Here is an 18,152-nt window from a genome sequence, read left to right as displayed (position 1 = left end):
AATAAAGCTATTTTATTTTTTGATGTCCCAGTTTTTCTGAGCATAACCCTGAAAACATATCTATTGTATTTATTATCTACTGTTCCCTTAGGAAGTTCTCTAAGTATGACTGCCTTTCATCCCGTTCACCAGTCTTGGGCATAGATACTTTCTCTCAATCTCAATAGCATGGCTAAAACAAGAAGAAAGCCATATTAACACTTTACTAAAGAATAAATGATATAACAGAAGATAACTACTTGCAGGGGTGCCCGGGTGGCTCAGTTGGTTAAGCGTCCAACTTTGGCTCAGGTCATGATCTCATGGTTTGTGGGTTCGAGACCCACCTCGGGCTCTGTGCTAACAGCTCAGAGCCTGGAGCCTGCTTCAGATTCTGTGTCTCCCTCTCTCTCTTCTCCTCCCCCATTCATGCTCTGTCTCTCTCTCTCTCTCAAAAATAAATAAACATTAAAAAATTTTTTAAAAGAAGAAGATAACTACTTATAGAATATTTAAAATTGATTATTGGTAGAAGTGTTCTCATTCTCAAGTAGCCACTTAAGGGATTCCTTCTTCTGGCTTCCTCCAAATGGCAGATGCCATTTTTCCTCTGTGACCTCTGGTTAGACCACAGTTTCTCCAATTTCAAGCTCAGAGGAATTGTCTCTTCTCCTTAAAAGCCCATTTTCCAGACATCTTTTATTGTTCCATGACCTGCTTCTTTTCAGGATGCTTGACGATAGGAATAACCAATCCAGTCAATGATGACATTGCTGATACTCACAGGGAACTTTTATGGACAGTAGCACAATGGATCACAGTACAAATACTAAGTATGCATTAATCTGCCATGATCTCAAGACCCAGCAGACAAACCCCCCAGGTTACTTGTATGATCGCGTGCAGGTGGGTTGTCAGCCCAAGCAGTATCTGATGTGGAACTTCTCACCAGTCTGTTGTCTGGGATTCAGTGAGTATTTCCCATTCTTACTTGTGCAAATGGAAGCAAATAATAAAATTACATACTTACTATGGCCCATTTTTTTCAAATATAACTGATCTGCGAGATCCCAAAGCCTGAGAACTAACCACTACTAAATGTTACTATATTGAAGAGATTTGAAATACATTAAAAGGTTAGAGTTGAGGCCATCTTAGAGGGAGCCCTGAGCATATCAAAACAGGAGGGAAGAGACATGGATCTGCCCACGCTGAAGTGAGCCCAGTGGAGATAATTATCAGTCCATTGTGATCATGAATAGTCAGCTGCATCAAAATATACCACAGAATGGGCATGGAAACTCCACGACGAAAAGTATTCAAAATTAGCTGGGTGTTGCCTACCGCCAAAAGCTGGCAGCAACAAGAAAGGATATATTCTCCAATGGAGAAGGCTGGCAGGACAAGGCAATGTCGAGGTCAAAGACAGGCTGGAAATTCAGATCCCATGAAAGAAGACTGAGGATGAGCCAGTTCATTCATTCTGGGCCCAAATCACAGAAAGCTGCAAGGCTGCGTCTTGGTTTTTCCCCAGCACACCGGATATGAAGGTCCAAGTCAACAAGACTAATTTCGGAGACCACATGATTACAGTCAGCAGGGCTGAGGCTATACTTGCTTCTCCATCCAAGGTTGGGAAGAGCTGGTCGACCAAAATGAACATGGGCTACGGAGCTAGACAGAGTGGGTTCAAAGCCCAGCTGTGCCACAAGCTAGCCATATAACCTTGGGCACAGGTGTCTGTATACATACATGTACACAAACACCTCAGTGTTTCAGCTATCTAGACAATTTCTCATGCCATTTCTGCCTTGGATTAGCTTTTTAATATGGGATAACTCATTTTTTTTTTTACTTCTACTTTCAGTTTCCTTAACATTTGAAGGACTGGGACCAAATAATATACATGAACCCTCCTAGCTAGAATATTTTAAGTTTTTCTTTGTTTGTTTTTTCATTCTAATGCCTTAAATCCCTACAGAAAAGTGGTATGGGACAGACAGAAGTTCTTGTCCTGTCTCTGTAACACCAGCTCCTCAAACTGCACCCAAGACTTCACTCCTGTGTACTCAAGTTTTCACATCTAGAAATTAGATAAGAAGACCTGCTTTTTGGGGTCATATTTACAATTACATAAGAAATCTATGTAAAAGAACAGGTTCTTTCTTGGCCCATAAAAGGTCTGAATGATTTTTTTCTTTAGGTAAAATCTGTGAGTTCTCTTATTGTAGTAAAATAAAGCCTTTACAACCCACAGTGGAGTAAAAGAATATTGGCACTAACTTTAAATGGTCCCAGATAGTTTAAATTGTCAAGATTTTTTATCTGATTTTTATAGTTTCATTTGTTTCCCCCAGAGCATTCAGCTATTACTTCTTAATACCTTGGTGTGTTTACTCATAGTATGCCCTCTGCTCTTTATTGTTGTTTGTTTCTGTTCCACAATGGCCTTGAAGAAGAAAATCAAGTTGGCAGAGTTGTATATATACTAAGAATCAATATACTCCGATTCTCCTGTGAATAAAATGCCGGGCTGTGTGTTGACTTTATAAAAATTATTTTGTCACTACATTCAACCCAACAACAAAAGTCCAAAAATTGGGAACCATGCTAGATTTCTTCAACCCCTCACTTATATGCCATGCCAACCTATTAAGCAATCACCTTCCTTTCCCCATGTCACACTCTGATCAAACCACCATTATCACTTCTGCCCTGACCCAATTTGTTGACCCCCTGGTCTTTTATCCCGTGTAGAAAAGAATGATGAGTCAATGATCTTCCTGGATTACTTAGAACTCAGCCCAATTCTATATAATCAACCAGGCCAGCAAGATGGTAGGTTGTTTCTTTTGGAAACCATCTTTATATTTTGTTTTTCTGTTACAGACATGCGTTGCTAAGAGATCTTTGCCTTGGCAAGACCCACAGTATTTTTGCTGGAAAACCCGGGCTTTGTCTCTCTGACCACTGTTATCAAAACCTCTCAGCCATCCTCAGAGGCTCCATTACCATTGCCACAAAAGGAAACTACTCTATTTCTACACATTCTTGAATTTTCCATGGGGGCCCATGATTATTTGTGAAAGAAGAGTACAATGCAGTAAGTTAAGTACCAAACTCGGATTTAGGCTCTCTAATCTTTATGCAAAGATGGTTTCTTTGCTGTTCAGACCACACACAGTTCAGTTCAGTTACCTTTAAGAAATCTTTTAGTTAAAACGCATCCCGAGAAAACTGTTGAAGATTGGTACATCAGAAACAATATCACCTAAGCAACCTTTAGGTGAACTGCATTAAACTCAGAGAGGACTTCATATGGGGGTGTTAAGGTATGTAAAAGGGGGATTCAATATTACCCATGGGGTATCCCAAGGTAATACTGTATAAAGTGTTTAAGGTTCACATGGGAAAGATCAAAGCACAGGAAAACACAAAACCACCTAGTGATGCACAGCAGAACGGACATGCCCTGAAATGGAATGTCAATCACAGAAGAAGTTCAAGTAGAAGTTCAATGAACCATGTCTGGTAGGTTTTAAGAAGGCTTCATGAGCTGAGACCTTTCAGTGCTTTTACGGTGAGATGTTATGCCTCCATTGCAGTCTCAGGTCTTTGCTAGTGATGTGCTATGACCTGTGGATTTCCTGTCAGTAGAATAACGCTATGATTTCCAAGTCCCTTTCAGCCAAAATTGTTGGAGTGATCCAAGTGATCTATGACATGCCTTGAGCTCCATGATGAAAAGATGCTACGTTAAAAGAAAGGGTAATTTTAGTCATAATAAATAATGGTAATGGTGATGAATGGCAGTGTCACTGAGAAGTAGTTGGCCTGCCATGAGGGAGTCCAAAACAACCAGCTGCAAGACAAAAATGTGTCCAGGCCAGGAGGATGCTCTGTGACTGAGACCACATTAACCTTTCAACCAAAGACCTGGATCAAGCCCCTGATTTGGAGGTGTGAGCAGTTGAAATGGAAGAAACTACATTACTTATCCCTGAGTTTGAATACTGTCTCAGGCTTATGAGACATTTTCCCAGACAAATCGACAGGGAGCATGTTACCTTATTCTTCCAACAGAAGACAAAAGTGAGTAGGTCAGGAGAAGAGCCAGATTCCAACTAGGGTTATAACTCTAAACCCAGTACTCTTTCCATTCTCTACTAGTCCCCAGACAATTCAATGGAAAGAGAAACTTCAGAAAAGAGCCAACTTGGATGAGAACGTGCTGAAATGGGATCACGTCCCTCAAGATGGCTTGCATAGCTGTTTTCCATCCGTTTAGACTGAGTGAGCTTGCTAGTGAAATCCTGGACCCCTCACACAGGGAGGAGTCACTCATTAATGTGCTAGACCTGTTCTCTGGGGCTAATGTAGCACGTGGCAGGAACCCACTGACTTCTGTTGGACCAGAAGAGAACAGTGCTCTAGAGTTTTGTCCAGCTTGAGATCTAAGAAGGCTAATTGCTACCAGAGGCCTAATTAATGCTCTTGACTGGAAAGGCTTGGTGTCTTGCTCCTCACATGTACCTGAAGGCCAACTGGTCACCATAGGAAAAGAGGAAGGACCCTGCTCTCAGCCCATCAAAAACCTCCACCAAAAGCTAGGGAGTCTGGGAACTAAAAAACCAGGAAACTTGCTACGAACAAATGAATCACTTCTTTGCCTTTTTTTTTTTTTTTTTTGTATCTATTAAAATTTTATTTTTAAAGTCTGTAGCTTTGACTTGCTTGCATTTTGGCATAGTTTAACATATTTTATCATTTGGAATGTATTCTGATCCTCTTTTTATATTTTATCATCTTTTTATTTCTATTTTTTTAACTTACCAGTATTCTTTTTTGTGCTTATCCTTTGAAGTGAGTCTATTCTCAGCTGTTTAACATGTATTTCACTTTTTCCCTTAAAGAAATTAATTACTATTTTATCTTTCTTAAAACAGTCTCTTTACTTAGTTGAAACCATTTTAACTTTATCTCTTTGAAATTTTTGTTTTCTTTTTTATATATTTTTAATAATTCTCATTTTATCTCATTTCGCCTTTTAATATTGCTCTATTTTCTCAGTTTTCTAAACTTTTGCTTTGTTTCTTCAATACTGACATTTTTTTTTAAGTAGGCTTCACGTCCAACGCAGAGACCAACATGGGGTTCAAATTCACAACACTGATATCAAGACCTGAGCAGATATCAAAAGTCAGATGCCCAGCCGACTGAGCCACCCAGGCACCCCCAATACTGACACTTAAATTATAAGTTATTTTTTCATTTATAGCTTCTGCAATTATTTTCCTTTTAACTAAAAGGAAAATAATTTCTATCTATCTTATGTTCTGTTTTTCTCGAAGAATACCAATGTCCATTCCTATAGTAAAATGAATCCTCTGTGACCACAGGAAGAGTCTGTAGTCTCTTTCCCCAAGGGTTGAGAATTTGTGAATGTTAATCCTGCCGCCCCTAACCACCAGCAGTGGGACCTTGGGGACGTGCTCTGGTATCTGGGCTTCAGCTCATAAACTCTGAAAATGCTGCTCCTTCCAAAAGACCTCATCAGACACTGGACTTCATCTTTCCTGTTAATGTGATCTGAAGGCATGCAGGAATGCCATGAGGAGCACCACTCCTTCCATCTGCTTATACAGCTACTTTCAACCACACAATCATCCCATTCAGATAAGGTGACACCCTTACTGGACCTGTATGTAGAATCCAGTACAATACAACTCAATAAAGATTCCTCTGTAGTAAATATTAGTAAATAAATGAAAGCACTGGTCTTAACTGTGAAGAAATCAGAATCTGAGTTTTGTCTTTGCCACTGTTCTACCATGTGACTTGGGCAAATCACTTGATCACCATGCACACTAATTTTCTCCTTTAAAAAAAAAAAAGATTGTTAGACAAGATTATTTCTTAGGACCCCCTCTGGCATTAAGTGCCTATTAGTCTATGCCCTTCTATTCAAAGGAAACCGATAGGACATCAATGTGTGTGGGGAGTACGCTGTTATTTGTACCAGCTAACAGAAGCCCAAGAGAATTTATTCCTGCCAGAGTATGTCCTCTCCAATCACACCCACTGAGAGACGCAATGTGTTACAATGGTGACATACATGAGGACCCAGTTGAGCTGGGTGCGACATACTTGCCATTGATGACACCATCGGGATTGAGCATGGGGATGACCTTGAAAATGAAGTTTTCCCTCAGGAGTGTAGCCACAGGGTCACTGCTGACCAGGAACTCCAAGGCCCCCTTCATCACCCAGCTGGCATTGCTTTCTCCTGGGTGCACTCGGGCCGTGATCACCTGGCATGGACGCTGCCCTGCCGAAAAAGGAACACAAAAAAGTTAAACCTAAGTATGCTTTCTATTTCCAACAAGATAATCTCCCAGGGGCCGGAATTACACCTGACTGGCATGAAGTCCAGAATAGGCTGATTGTGTCCCATACATATCTGATCTACACTTATCCTTTTCCATCTGTCTCTCTAGTCTGCAAGACTCAAGAAAATACAAAGTTAAAGCTCAAGGCTGTTATCAAAAGCACAAGTACTTAGTGGCATGAAAAGAACACAAGAAGCAGATTTTATCAAGATCACCAAAGGAACAGTTAACTCTCTAGAATCCAACAGTGTGATGCTGGATGTCGCAGATCTGAAATTAAATCTTATCTTCATACTTATCAGTTATAAGACCTTGGGTGAATAATTTAACTTCTCATCTGTAAAATGGGGACAATGATACTGATCTTGTGTGGTTGCTATAAAAACAGAAAGATGTAAATATGGCACTTGGAATACCGTGCGCCATTCACTACACGTTAGTTTCTTCCACCTCAATTACGACGTCTGTGGGTACGAGGATCCCTCTCATTCCCCAGTAGAAATGGGATTCAAAGATAGATCTTGTGCTGGGAACTTTACGTCTGTAAGACACTCAACTCAAACTTTGAGAAAGGTTTAACAAGAAGAAGCACCTGGAATTTCAATCATGGAATTGCAATACTTTCCTTTCAGAAGGGAACAGGAAAAGACTCTCTGCCCAATCACAAGGAGCATATTGATCTGAAGAGACTGTATGGAGAATGCATTGATGAGAGAAAGAAGGGCTTGTCTTCCTTCCTTTGTTGATAGAATACATCTGGACCATTGTAATGTTGAGGTGTATTCTGGGACCACATCTTGGTTCAGATGAAAAGCATATTTTGATTGATTAATGGTGTCTGTCCACCACTGGGGAAGGAGGGCAGGAAGTGTGGCATCATACCAGAAATTCACCATATCTGCTCTAACCCCTTGTCCGATTTTATGTATGTGCATGTTTCTGACTCTCCTTTCCTTTTGTACCCTCACCCAATTCCTGATTTCTTCTCAACCCACTTGGATGACAAGAACTAAGCATTGTCCAAGTATAAATACCCAGCTATTAAGCAGTCTAAAAGTTAAACTAGTCATTTCCTTCCATGTCATTCAAATCACTGAGTTAAATATGGCTTTTCTACCCTTAAACAGTAGCCTTTTTGAGGGAACAAACTGTGTCTCCAATTCTGTACATTGAAAGCCAAAAATGAATAACACTCAATAACAGAGCTCAAGAACAGGAAATCATGAATTATATTACTATTATCATCAGTTAAGACAAAAACCACTATCTGTTGACAACCAGTGAGATCTAGGCTTGAGGAGCAGGGATCAGTACACTTTTATCGACTATGGTGGGAGCAGGTCACATCAGCCCATTAAAGATCATTTATATATTGAGGATAATATTTGGTTGTTTTTCCCTAAGCAGGTGTCTTGGGCATATTCCAGGAAGTACAGGAGCCACAGAATATAAAAAGTTGAATAAAATAAATTTAATAAATAAAAATAATAAAAAGTTTTAATAGTCCTTGCTACATAAGAGGCCATAGCCTTTGCCAGTAGTGACAAACACGGGCAAATAATGAATGGTAAAGTGTGCTAATGAAAATGTACATAAGGTACCAAAAACAGATCTGACAGAGAGGGAAGGATGTTTCCAGAGCTGTGATGCTATTTGAGCTGAGTCTTGCAGAATGAGTATCACCCTACAGGAGAGAAGGTAAGAAAGCATTTTCTAAGCAAAGAAAAAGATACATGCAAAGAACACAGAAAAGCAAAAATTAGGACATTTAAGAATAAAGGAAAGAAGTGGCTGAAACAAAGGATTGAGGATGGTAACACATGGATTTAGAAAAGTAGGCTGGGGTCAAACTAGTAAGGTCTTCCTAATATATTTAGGGATTTAGACTTTATTCTGTAGATCAGAAGTTCTCAACCATGGAGTCAGTGTCTCATTGGTATGCTATGGTCAGTGATGGGGTCTACTGAAGAATCAATACTTAGTGATAAATGTGTAAATGTTTGCTTGTGATTTTTTTATATATAATATATATGCATACATATACTATACACCTGGCACAAACTGCTGGTTGTGTGTCCCATAGCCTTTCTCCCCTTCTTTCTGACTACCAGACCCAATTCTGGGGGTGAAAGGATGTGCCTAGATTCAATGAAAGGATGTGCCTAGATTCAATGAAAGGATGTGTCTTTCAAACACCAAACCTTTTGGATCCTCTTGTAGGGAAGGGTGGCCATGTGACAGAATCATGGCCCATGAGATGTAAATGGTAATAGGGGGTAAATCTTTCTGGAAATCTGACTGAAAGGGACAGTTTCACTTGGCAAATCTGTCTTAGTCTTTGTCTCATTTCCCTGATCTTCTTCTTCCTCTTGCATTAAACATAGATGTGATACTTTCCGGTGGGAAAGTCCACTTGAGAACCAAAGTCACATGCTTTGTGACCATAAACACAGAAAGATCCTGGGTTCTTGAAAAATTCCTTAAGTAGCTACCCTACACCACCATGAGCTTCTTCACTGCTTCTGGATATTTTGATATGTATGTTCCAGGAAGGAACATGTGAGAACCACTACTTTAAGAAGCAGAGAGTCCATGATGATTTTCAGCAGGAAAAAGACATACAGAAGGCTGTGCTTTATGAAATCATTCTGACGTTATTGTAGACCATACGTTTGCTGAGTCAATAACAGAATGGTCTGTTGAAGTAAAGAACAACTTTTAGAGCTGTAATTTCCAGAGTTCAAATTCCAGCCCCACCATTGTCTACAAAATGAGTTATGGAAGTTTCTGATGAAATTGAGTATTGGATGGGGTGTCCTGCAGCTAAGACTAATGATTTGCTAACTGGAGCTTCCTAAATAAGCATATTGAGAGGGGGAAAGAGATATACAGTTGGCTAGCTGAGCAGAGCTGAACCTAACTGAAGGCCAACTGGCCCCCTATATCATTTGCTCGCGATCACATCTCACTCTTTCTAAAGCAAGTCGTATTGGCACTCCAATAAAAAGCTTATTGAGAAAGAGCCTTGATGAATTCGTACCCAATCAGCAGCCTATTTTCAGTTCTATAATTCCATATCACTCTTTTTGTGCTTTTTGAACTAAGTTCATTTACAGCATATTGAACAACAATAGTAAATGCTCCCAGCCCTGCAAGAAGAAATAAAAAATAGCTTAAGCTCTTGTAAATTTCCAATACCAACCGAACACCCTCACTGTCTGTCCCAGTTGTCTTCCACTGCCTGATACCCAGTACAATTCAGTGCATTAGTCAATAAACCAAATGCAGCCCTTGCAAAGAGATGTCCACAACGTCCCTTTCCTCTGGAGAGTCAGGTTGATAATTTGCTATATTGTAATACACCACAAGACCCAACAGGCTGTTCTGAGCATCCTGGGGAAAGAAGAAGAAAATGGGGAAAACAGTGGGTTCCTATGAAGACATAAGCAGCATTTTAGCCATTCCTCGTTGATTTTTCTCTCTTCCCCTCTGTGATTTAAGGCAATTTTATAGCTGTATTGGTGAGTTAAACTTATGAGACCATTGAGTTGCAGCAGCAAATGGTGCTCCAGAGAACTCATAACAGACAACAGCTGTAAATAGTATGTGACACGCATACCATGTGTTTTTTCTTGTTATTGACAATTTCAGTTTTAAAAATTCATTTCTGCTTCGAGTAGGGCAATGAGTATCAGGTATCTGCATTTTTTTTCTCTGCAATTTATAAAATCTATTCTGGAGGTCACCAAAATCTATAGGGGAGTCATGGTTTGGCAATATGCTAATTCTTAAAGCTTGGTATTGAATTTATGTCAGTGGTAATAACATCTGTGAAAAGAGGTTAGAAACAAGTAAAGGATTATATAATGTCTAAGAGATATCAGGCTCACGGCCAGTGAAAACCTGAGTAAGAAGTGAAAACACGTGATGACAAACATGTGCACCCAACTCTATAACATCCACCCAGTTGTTCCTTTTTTTACTTTCAACAATATATATTAAACTCCTACTGGAACTCTGCAAGGTTCTGGAGATTCCAAGAGAAATAGTGGTTTTTGCCCTCAGGGAACTGATAATAGTCTGGTGGGAAAGACAGGCACACAAATAATTATGATCCAGTGTGATCAGGGACATTTGTCAAAACATTTTCAAAGCACAGCAGATGCTCATTACATTATTTATAATAATATGATCAGCTGGAAATGACTTAAACGTGCACCCACAGAAAATAAGTTAAGGAAAGAAAACATAAAACAGAATACTATGCAACCTTTAAAATGGCACACAGATCTCTTTCTGTGGACATTAGAAGGTATCTGTGACATAATGATAAGTGACAAATATAAAACCCAAGTAAGAGTTTCATCATAGTCGATCCCATTTATGTGTAGTTATAACATTTACTTAAGGTTATCTATCTATACATAGGACACATCTGTGGGTGGAGGTCATCTTGGTAATTTTTATGTCTGGTATGTCCCTACATAGAATGTTCTCCTCTTCAGAGAATATTAATCATATCTCAATTTTCACAAAGGCAAAATATTTGCAAATAGTAAAGAGAGGAGAAATAGGAAAGAAACGGATTTTCACAGAAGAGGTAATATTGGATGTGGTTTGTCCAGGTTGAGTAAGAGTTTGCCAGATGAAGAAAAGAAAGGAAGGAAGTCATACAAAAAGGCTAAGTAGATGCATTTGCAAAATAACAAGGTCACAGAACACGTAATGCCTGAAGAAGAGCAAAGTGATGGGATGTGGCTGAAGTGTGAGCTACAAAGAAGGTAAAATGGGAGTGAAGCCACAAAGCTGTTTGCACCTGTGTCTGCAGACCCATGGAACCAATGCTAATGAGATTGGAAACAATCTTGCAAGTTGTGGAAGCCTGTGTACACAATCCTCAGGCAAGAGCATGATGGGACAGGAGTTCTCAATGGAGCTGAAGACACAGATCCTGGAGTTAAGTGGTGGGAGAAATGGCCAAAATAGTAGATTGTGATTTCCAAAGTCAACTACCTTGACCTTCACTCTGGAAGGGGGTGAGGAAGGAGGCAAGGAAACAGACATGGGAAAAAATGTCAATGACAGAAGTTTCCTACAAAAGAGAAAATCTGAAAATAGGCATGGTGGAAAATTATTATACATTATAGAAAAGACTAACATTTCCCACCAATGGTGGCATACCATGTACATTTTCTGCACTGTGTGTTCCATCTCTTTTTTAATTAGCTTTATTTATAGTATAATACAGCTTCAATAAATTTCACCAATTTCAATTTTACAATTCAGTGAATTTTGACAAATACATTCAGTGTTGTAAAACCACTATCATCATAATATGGAGCATTATTACTGTCACAAAAATCCCCCTCATTCTCTTTTGCAGGCAGTTCCCTCACCCATCCCTAGCCTCTGGCAACCAGTGATCTACTTTCTGTCTCAATAGTGTTTGCTCCGGAGTTCCATCAGAATTGATTCATATGACTTATAGCCTTTCTGTCTGGCTTCTTTCGCTTAGCATTAATGCTTTTTTAAGAGCCATCCATGTTGTTGCATGCACATGCATCAATAATCTGTTCCTTTTAGCCAGGGATTTACATTCCAGTGTACCACAAAGCAATGGATATGCCACCATTGGTTTATCATATTATGAATAAAGCCGTTATAATCACATGTTTTTTTTGGAGTGAATACCTAGCTATAGAATTGTGCATATTATGGTAAGGTTAACATTATAGTAAGTTACTAGAAGGTGCTGTCAAATTGTTTCCCGAAGAGTCTCTACCATTCTGCATGTTCACTGGCAATGTTTGAGAGTTCCAATGAATCCACATACTGACCAACTCTTAATATTGTCAGGCTTTTTAATTTTAGCCATTCTAATGGGGAGGTACTAGTGTCTAATTGTTGTTTCAATTTGCATTTCCCTGATGACTAGTGATGTTGGAAACTTCTAGTGGTATTTTTTTTTTTTTTTTTTTAGCTATTTCCATACCTTCTTAAGTAAAGTGCCTGTTCAAACATTTTGCCCATTTTACAATCAGGTTGTTTGTCTTATTACAGTTTGAAGGGTTCTTCATATATTCTAAATGCAATCCTTTGGCAGACATGTTCAGTAAATTCTCTTCCAAGTCTCTGCTTAGCCTTTCATTTTCTGGACTATGTATTTTGAAGCACAAAAGTTTCTCATTTGATAAAGTCAAACCTATGCACTTTTTTCTTTTGTAATTTGGATATTTTGTGTTTCATCTAAGAAATCTTTGCCTAACTCAATGTGATAATAGATTTCTTCCATAAGATTGAGTCTAAGTTTTACATTAAGATCTATTTACATTAGTTGTTTGAAGTTAATTTTGGGTTATGATATGATGTGAAGGTTTAGAATCACATTTTCCCTCCCACAATATCCTTTAGCATTTTCTATACATTAAATTTTATCTTCTGCAAATGACAACAGTTTTTTTTTTTCCTCTTCAAACCTTAAGGCATTTTTGTCAACTGGGTACTGTTATCAACCTTATTCCTGAAATATAACTAATTGGATTATATTATCATTAATGTAATTCTAAATAAAGTTATTTCTTCAGAATTTCTGAATCTATGTCCCCTGAGAGAGACTGACCTGTAAAGTTTTATTTTTTTTCTTATAGTGTCCTTGTGAGGCTTACTTATCAAGGTTCTGATGAGTTGGAAAGCTTTGTCTCTTTTTCTTTTGTGTAAGATTTTTGAAGATTAGAAATATTTCTTCCTTAAATAGTAAAATTTCCTAGTGAAGCCATCTAAGCCTAGAAGATCTTAATAACAACCCAACTTATACAATAACAAATCCAAATTATTTTAAAACACATTCAAATTGTGTAATAAAAATCCAATGAGATTTTCTATTCCTTCTTATGTCTACTTGGTAATTATACTTTTCAGTAACTTTGCATTGAAAATGGTTATTTTCAAATTTGTTACCATAACGTTTTTAAATCCCTCTTATTATATGTATGAATCCCTAGTGATGGTCTCTTTTTTTATTTCTCATATGGGGGAGGTTCTTAATCATTCTCAAAAAGGGCATATCATTTTAGTTTTGTTTTTTCCAAAAGACTATTTTACAATCCTTTTGCTTTCATTTCTGCTCATAATTTGTATTTATCCTTCCTTCTATTTTCTTTGGCTTTCATATTTTTGTTCTTTTATAAATAACTTGAAATCATATTTAGATCATTAGCTCAGCATATGATAAAATTTTATAAATATTATCCACGTGCTTAAAAGAATGCTGTTGAGTATAATGTTCCATAAACACCAATTATATCAGGTTTGTTAGTCATATTTTTCTTTTTCTTTTTTGTTTGTTTTGTTTTGTTTTGTTCTTGAGAGCGAGGGAGAGAGAGAGAGAGCAAGTGGGGGAGAGGGCTAGAGGGAGAGATATTCTCAAGCAGGCTCCACGCTCAGTGTGGAACCCAACACAGAGCTGGATCCCACGACCATGAGATCATGACCTGAGCTGAAATCAAGAGTTGGACACTCAACCAAGCCACCTGGGTGCCCCATATATTTTTCATATTTTCTATATTCTTCTCTGATACTATGTCTCCTTATTCTATGACTCCATATTTAGAGTTGTTATGTTGTCTTAACTAACTGCATTTTTTTTTTTTTTTTTTGGTTATAAGGTATCTCTCTATTTCTGTTAAAGCATTTTGCCTTAGCTTCTCATTTGTCCACATTCAAACAGACTGGATTTCTTCTGGTTAGTATTTATAACATGTATCTTTTCTCATCCCTTTACCTTCAAACTTTCTACCATTTTTCATCAGGGATTTATTTCTTGGAAGTACTGTATAGTTGGATGTTTTATTTTATTCACTCTAATATTATTTTATTTAATTTTAATTGGAGCATTTACTCTATTTACATTCGATGCAATTAATTATATATGTGGGTTTAGCCTTATCATTTTATTATTGGTTCTCCATTCAACTAAACTATTGTATAATTTATTTACTGTTCTCTCTTGTCTTCCTTTGGATTGATTGCCTTTTTTTTCTCATTGTTCCTTTTTTGTTCACTAATAACATGGTAGTTATATGTATTGTATTCTGTAGTTACTTTAGAGATTATAACATGCATCTTTGATTTATCATGATATGATATAATCTACTATATTTTATTTTTCTAATAATTTTTTAAATTTTTATTTATTTCGAGAGACAGAGACAGAATGCAAGCAGGGGAGGGACAGAAAGAGAGGGAGATGAAGAATCCAAAGTAGGCTCCAGGCTTTGAGCTGTCAACAGACAGCCCAAAATGGGGCTTGAACCCACAAACCATGAGATCATGACCTGAGCTGAAGTCAGATGCTTACGTGACTGAGCCACCCAGGCACCCCTAATCTACTATATTCTAATTCCCATTGTAAACCTTAAAATTCACAAAACATTTACATGGTATTAATTTCAATTAAATTTTATATTTGTTCTTTTTAATTACTCTTCACCCTTTCCAACATCTAGGTTTTGTTTTCTTTCTGGCTGAAAAATCATCCATTAGTATTGCTTCTAGAGTGGGTCTGCTAGAATTGAGTACTCCCCACTTTTGTGGTTCCTTCATTTGTCTGGAAACAAATTCATCTCATCTTCAGATCTGAAAAGTATTTTTCCTGAGTATAGGAACAGAGCACTCTTGATGCAGCCTCTGTTTTCTGTTTCTTTCCATATTCCTTCCACCAAGATCCTACAGGAACTTGGCTGCTTTCAACGGCCCTTGAAAATACTGAGAAATTTGTCTCCTCATTTTGCAGAAATAGGACTGTGTGTTTTTGTTTTCTGCTATGCATGTTCTTTTTACATGGTTTCCAAAAGAAGGCAGAATGTTTTCAATGGAGTTTTCAAGTTCTGAACTTTCTTATAATTTTTTTTTTAATTTTGCAGTAGATCATGTTGAAATTTCCAGGTAGACAATCCTAACATCTGCAAATAATGAGGCATTCCCTTCTCTCCAAAGGTTATATCACTTATTCCTCATACATTTATAATTTCTTAGAATTTCCTCCACCATATGGACTTAAAGAACCCTTTAATCCCATTCAATGTTATTATAACTGCTGGATCTCTGATAGGTTCACAAATAACTGGGGCTTTTTAAATGTGTGGGATTATATGGAAACACACTGATGACATTGCTATAGAACCCTGAAGCTGAGAAAGAACTTTCGCCTCCATCATTTCTCTGGCCCCCAGAGTAAATCTGTGAAGCAGGAAGATGGGTATTACTCTCTTGTTTATGAGGATAGAAGAAGCAAAAGCAAGAAAAAAAACTGGGTTCTCTGAATCAAAATCTAATGTTCTTTTCATTTGACCATGTATTATTCTCTGTGTGTACTTACGAGGAAGGCTGAGATGATTCCTATGGAGACAATATATGATATATTGTGGGGAAGTCAAGAACCATGCAAATTATGAACCAGGCAACCTGGTTCTGCCTCGTGCTGATTGAATGGATTTGGGAAAATTAAATCCTTTTGAAATCTCAGCTCCTGACCTGTAAAGTGACGCTTTCTTAAGTCTTTGCAGCACTAAATTCAATGATTAGCAATGGCAACTGAAATACGGGGAAAAAAAATAAAACGTTTTAGCCAATGGTTTCAATCCCCTTTGGTTCCATTATATTCTTCTGTATTATTTTAATAGAGCTCCTAACAAGAAGCAAAATGACACAAAGCATCAGCCCATCTTTTGCTTTTTTCCAATATTCAGATGCAAGTGCTTGTAAGTGGTGAAGTGGTCAGAAGTCAGATGGCCACGCAAGGAAACAGCGCAGGTAATCACTGCTAATAATTAGCTTCAGAACAGCCAAGGGTGGGCTGGATCTCTCTTGTTGCCTGTGACCATGATCCTTCCCAGAGGAGTGGGCTCTGTCTGCTCACATGCCCTCCTTTACAAACCCTTGAGCTATGATCTTCCTGTCCCATATGCCATCAGAATAAGAAACTGACCCAACTGGAGGTGCCTGGGTGGCTCAGTCAGTTAAGTGTCTGATTTTGGCTCAGGCAATGATCTCCTGGTTCATGGGTTTGAGCCCTGCATCAGGCTCCGTGCTGACAGCTCGGAGCCTGGAGCTGGTTTCAAATTCTGTCTCCCTATCTCTCTCTGTCCCTCCCCCACTCATTCTCATTCTCTCTCTCTCTCTCTCTCTCTCTCTCTCTCAAAAATAAATAAATAAATAAATAAAAACATTTAAAAAAGAAAAAAGAAGCTGACCCGACTCCAGTGGCAACAAATGGCCTCAGATCTTGTCCCTCTCAGCAGGGTACCCTGCCTTCCTCTCAAAGCCTGAGGACTGACCCCATACCCTCAAATGAACGACACAGCCCGAGAAGCTCTGACCTGTTTCTGTGAAGAGATTTCTTAGTTTCCACAAGGGAGACGTGGGTGCACACGCACTGACAGGGTGGGGACAGGAGATGCTCATGGCCCTGTATACCTCACTGAGGAGTCTCGGGGCAGCAGGGAGGAAGCTGTGGTGCAAGGGCTGACCACAGGCCCTTAGCACGGATAAGCTACAGAAATTGATTGGAGGGTCACCATCTCGTCATTGGCAGCCCGTGAATCTTTTCCTGAACTTTCTGAAACTTGTTCACAAGTGGTTAAGTCCGACACACAGCAGGGAGGGTAATTTTAAAGCACAATGGTTTCCCCTCTAATGCCCAGACCTCCAAGGCCCCACCCTCTGTCACTCCTGCTCTCTCCACCATCCATCCCTCCTGCTGCTTCTCCGCAGGCACACAACGTGCTCTTCACCATCTGCTTCACCAGCAGCCCCAGTGATCGAAAACCAAACAGAAAACCCCAGATCTGACGGCATCACCTTCCACATGTGCTGGAAAGAGTGCTGGAGGCCACACTTCTCACAGAGTCCTCACTGAAAGCCCCCACCAGCCGGCCTCAGACAGACCGTCTGGTCTTGTTTCCCATCACTCCTAAGCCAAATTCTCTTCCCTCTGCTTTGTACTGTCGCCCAAAACACAGCCTGTCTGGGCTATTGCCTCTAGTTCCTGTGCCTTATTCTCTCTTCCTAAAGTTGTACACGGGCAGTGTGGAGAAGATGTTTGCTGAGTAGATGGCTGTAATGAACTGTAATTAGCTCCTGTAATTAACCCCTGCATACCCAATTGTGTCACAACATATTAATCCACTGTTTTGTTTTTTCAAAATGCATTCATTCATTCAACAAGTATTTATTGAGTTCTTAAAATACACCAGGCACTATAACGGGGACTGGAGTTACACCAGAAAGCGTCAAAGTCCTAGGCATCAGCAGCTTGCCTTCTAGTAGGGAAGGCAGACAATAACACCAAGTAAGTACGATTAAAATAATAAGCAAAGCAGAGGGAGGCAACAGAGAATCAGAGGAGGGGTGGGGTCATCTTTTAGAGATGATGATCAAGCGGCACCTGGGTGACTCAGTTGGTTAAGCCTCTGACTCTCAATTTCAGCTCAAGTCATGATCTCACATGGGTTCGAGCCCTGCATTGGGCTCCACGCTGGCAGCACAGAGCCTGCTTATGATTTTCTGCCTCCCTCTCTCTGCTCCTCCCCTGCTCGCGCTCTCTCTCTCTCTCTCTCTCTCTCTCTCTCTCACACACACACACACACACACACACACACACACACACACACACACAAAATAATTTTGGCTCAAGTCAAGATCTCACAGTTGTGGGATCAAGCCCCACATCGGGCTCCACGCTGAGCCTGGAGCCTACTTAAGATTCTCCCTCTCTCTCCACTTCTC

At 39.2% G+C, this 18,152-nt stretch overlaps 1 protein-coding gene across 2 annotated transcripts in view; it reads right to left on the bottom strand.

The window, feature by feature from the left end:
* AGBL1 (AGBL carboxypeptidase 1) overlaps positions 1–18,152 on the bottom strand; it is a 696,557-nt gene that overhangs the window by 448,781 nt on the left and 229,624 nt on the right. For both annotated transcript variants that reach the window (XM_047086819.1, XM_047086820.1), the window contains exon 17: positions 6,127–6,307. In XM_047086819.1, coding sequence (XP_046942775.1) covers positions 6,127–6,307 — 181 coding nt within the window. The remainder of the gene's footprint in view (positions 1–6,126; positions 6,308–18,152) is intronic.

This window comes from Lynx rufus, unplaced genomic scaffold, assembly GCF_022079265.1.
Source record: "Lynx rufus isolate CCGP_SWC_20201006 ecotype Redwood Valley unplaced genomic scaffold, mLynRuf1.p SCAF_21, whole genome shotgun sequence".
Taxonomy (NCBI): Eukaryota; Metazoa; Chordata; class Mammalia; order Carnivora; family Felidae; genus Lynx; species Lynx rufus.
The sequence above is the reverse complement of the archived record's forward strand: the minus strand, read 5'-3'. Positions and strand labels throughout refer to the sequence as shown.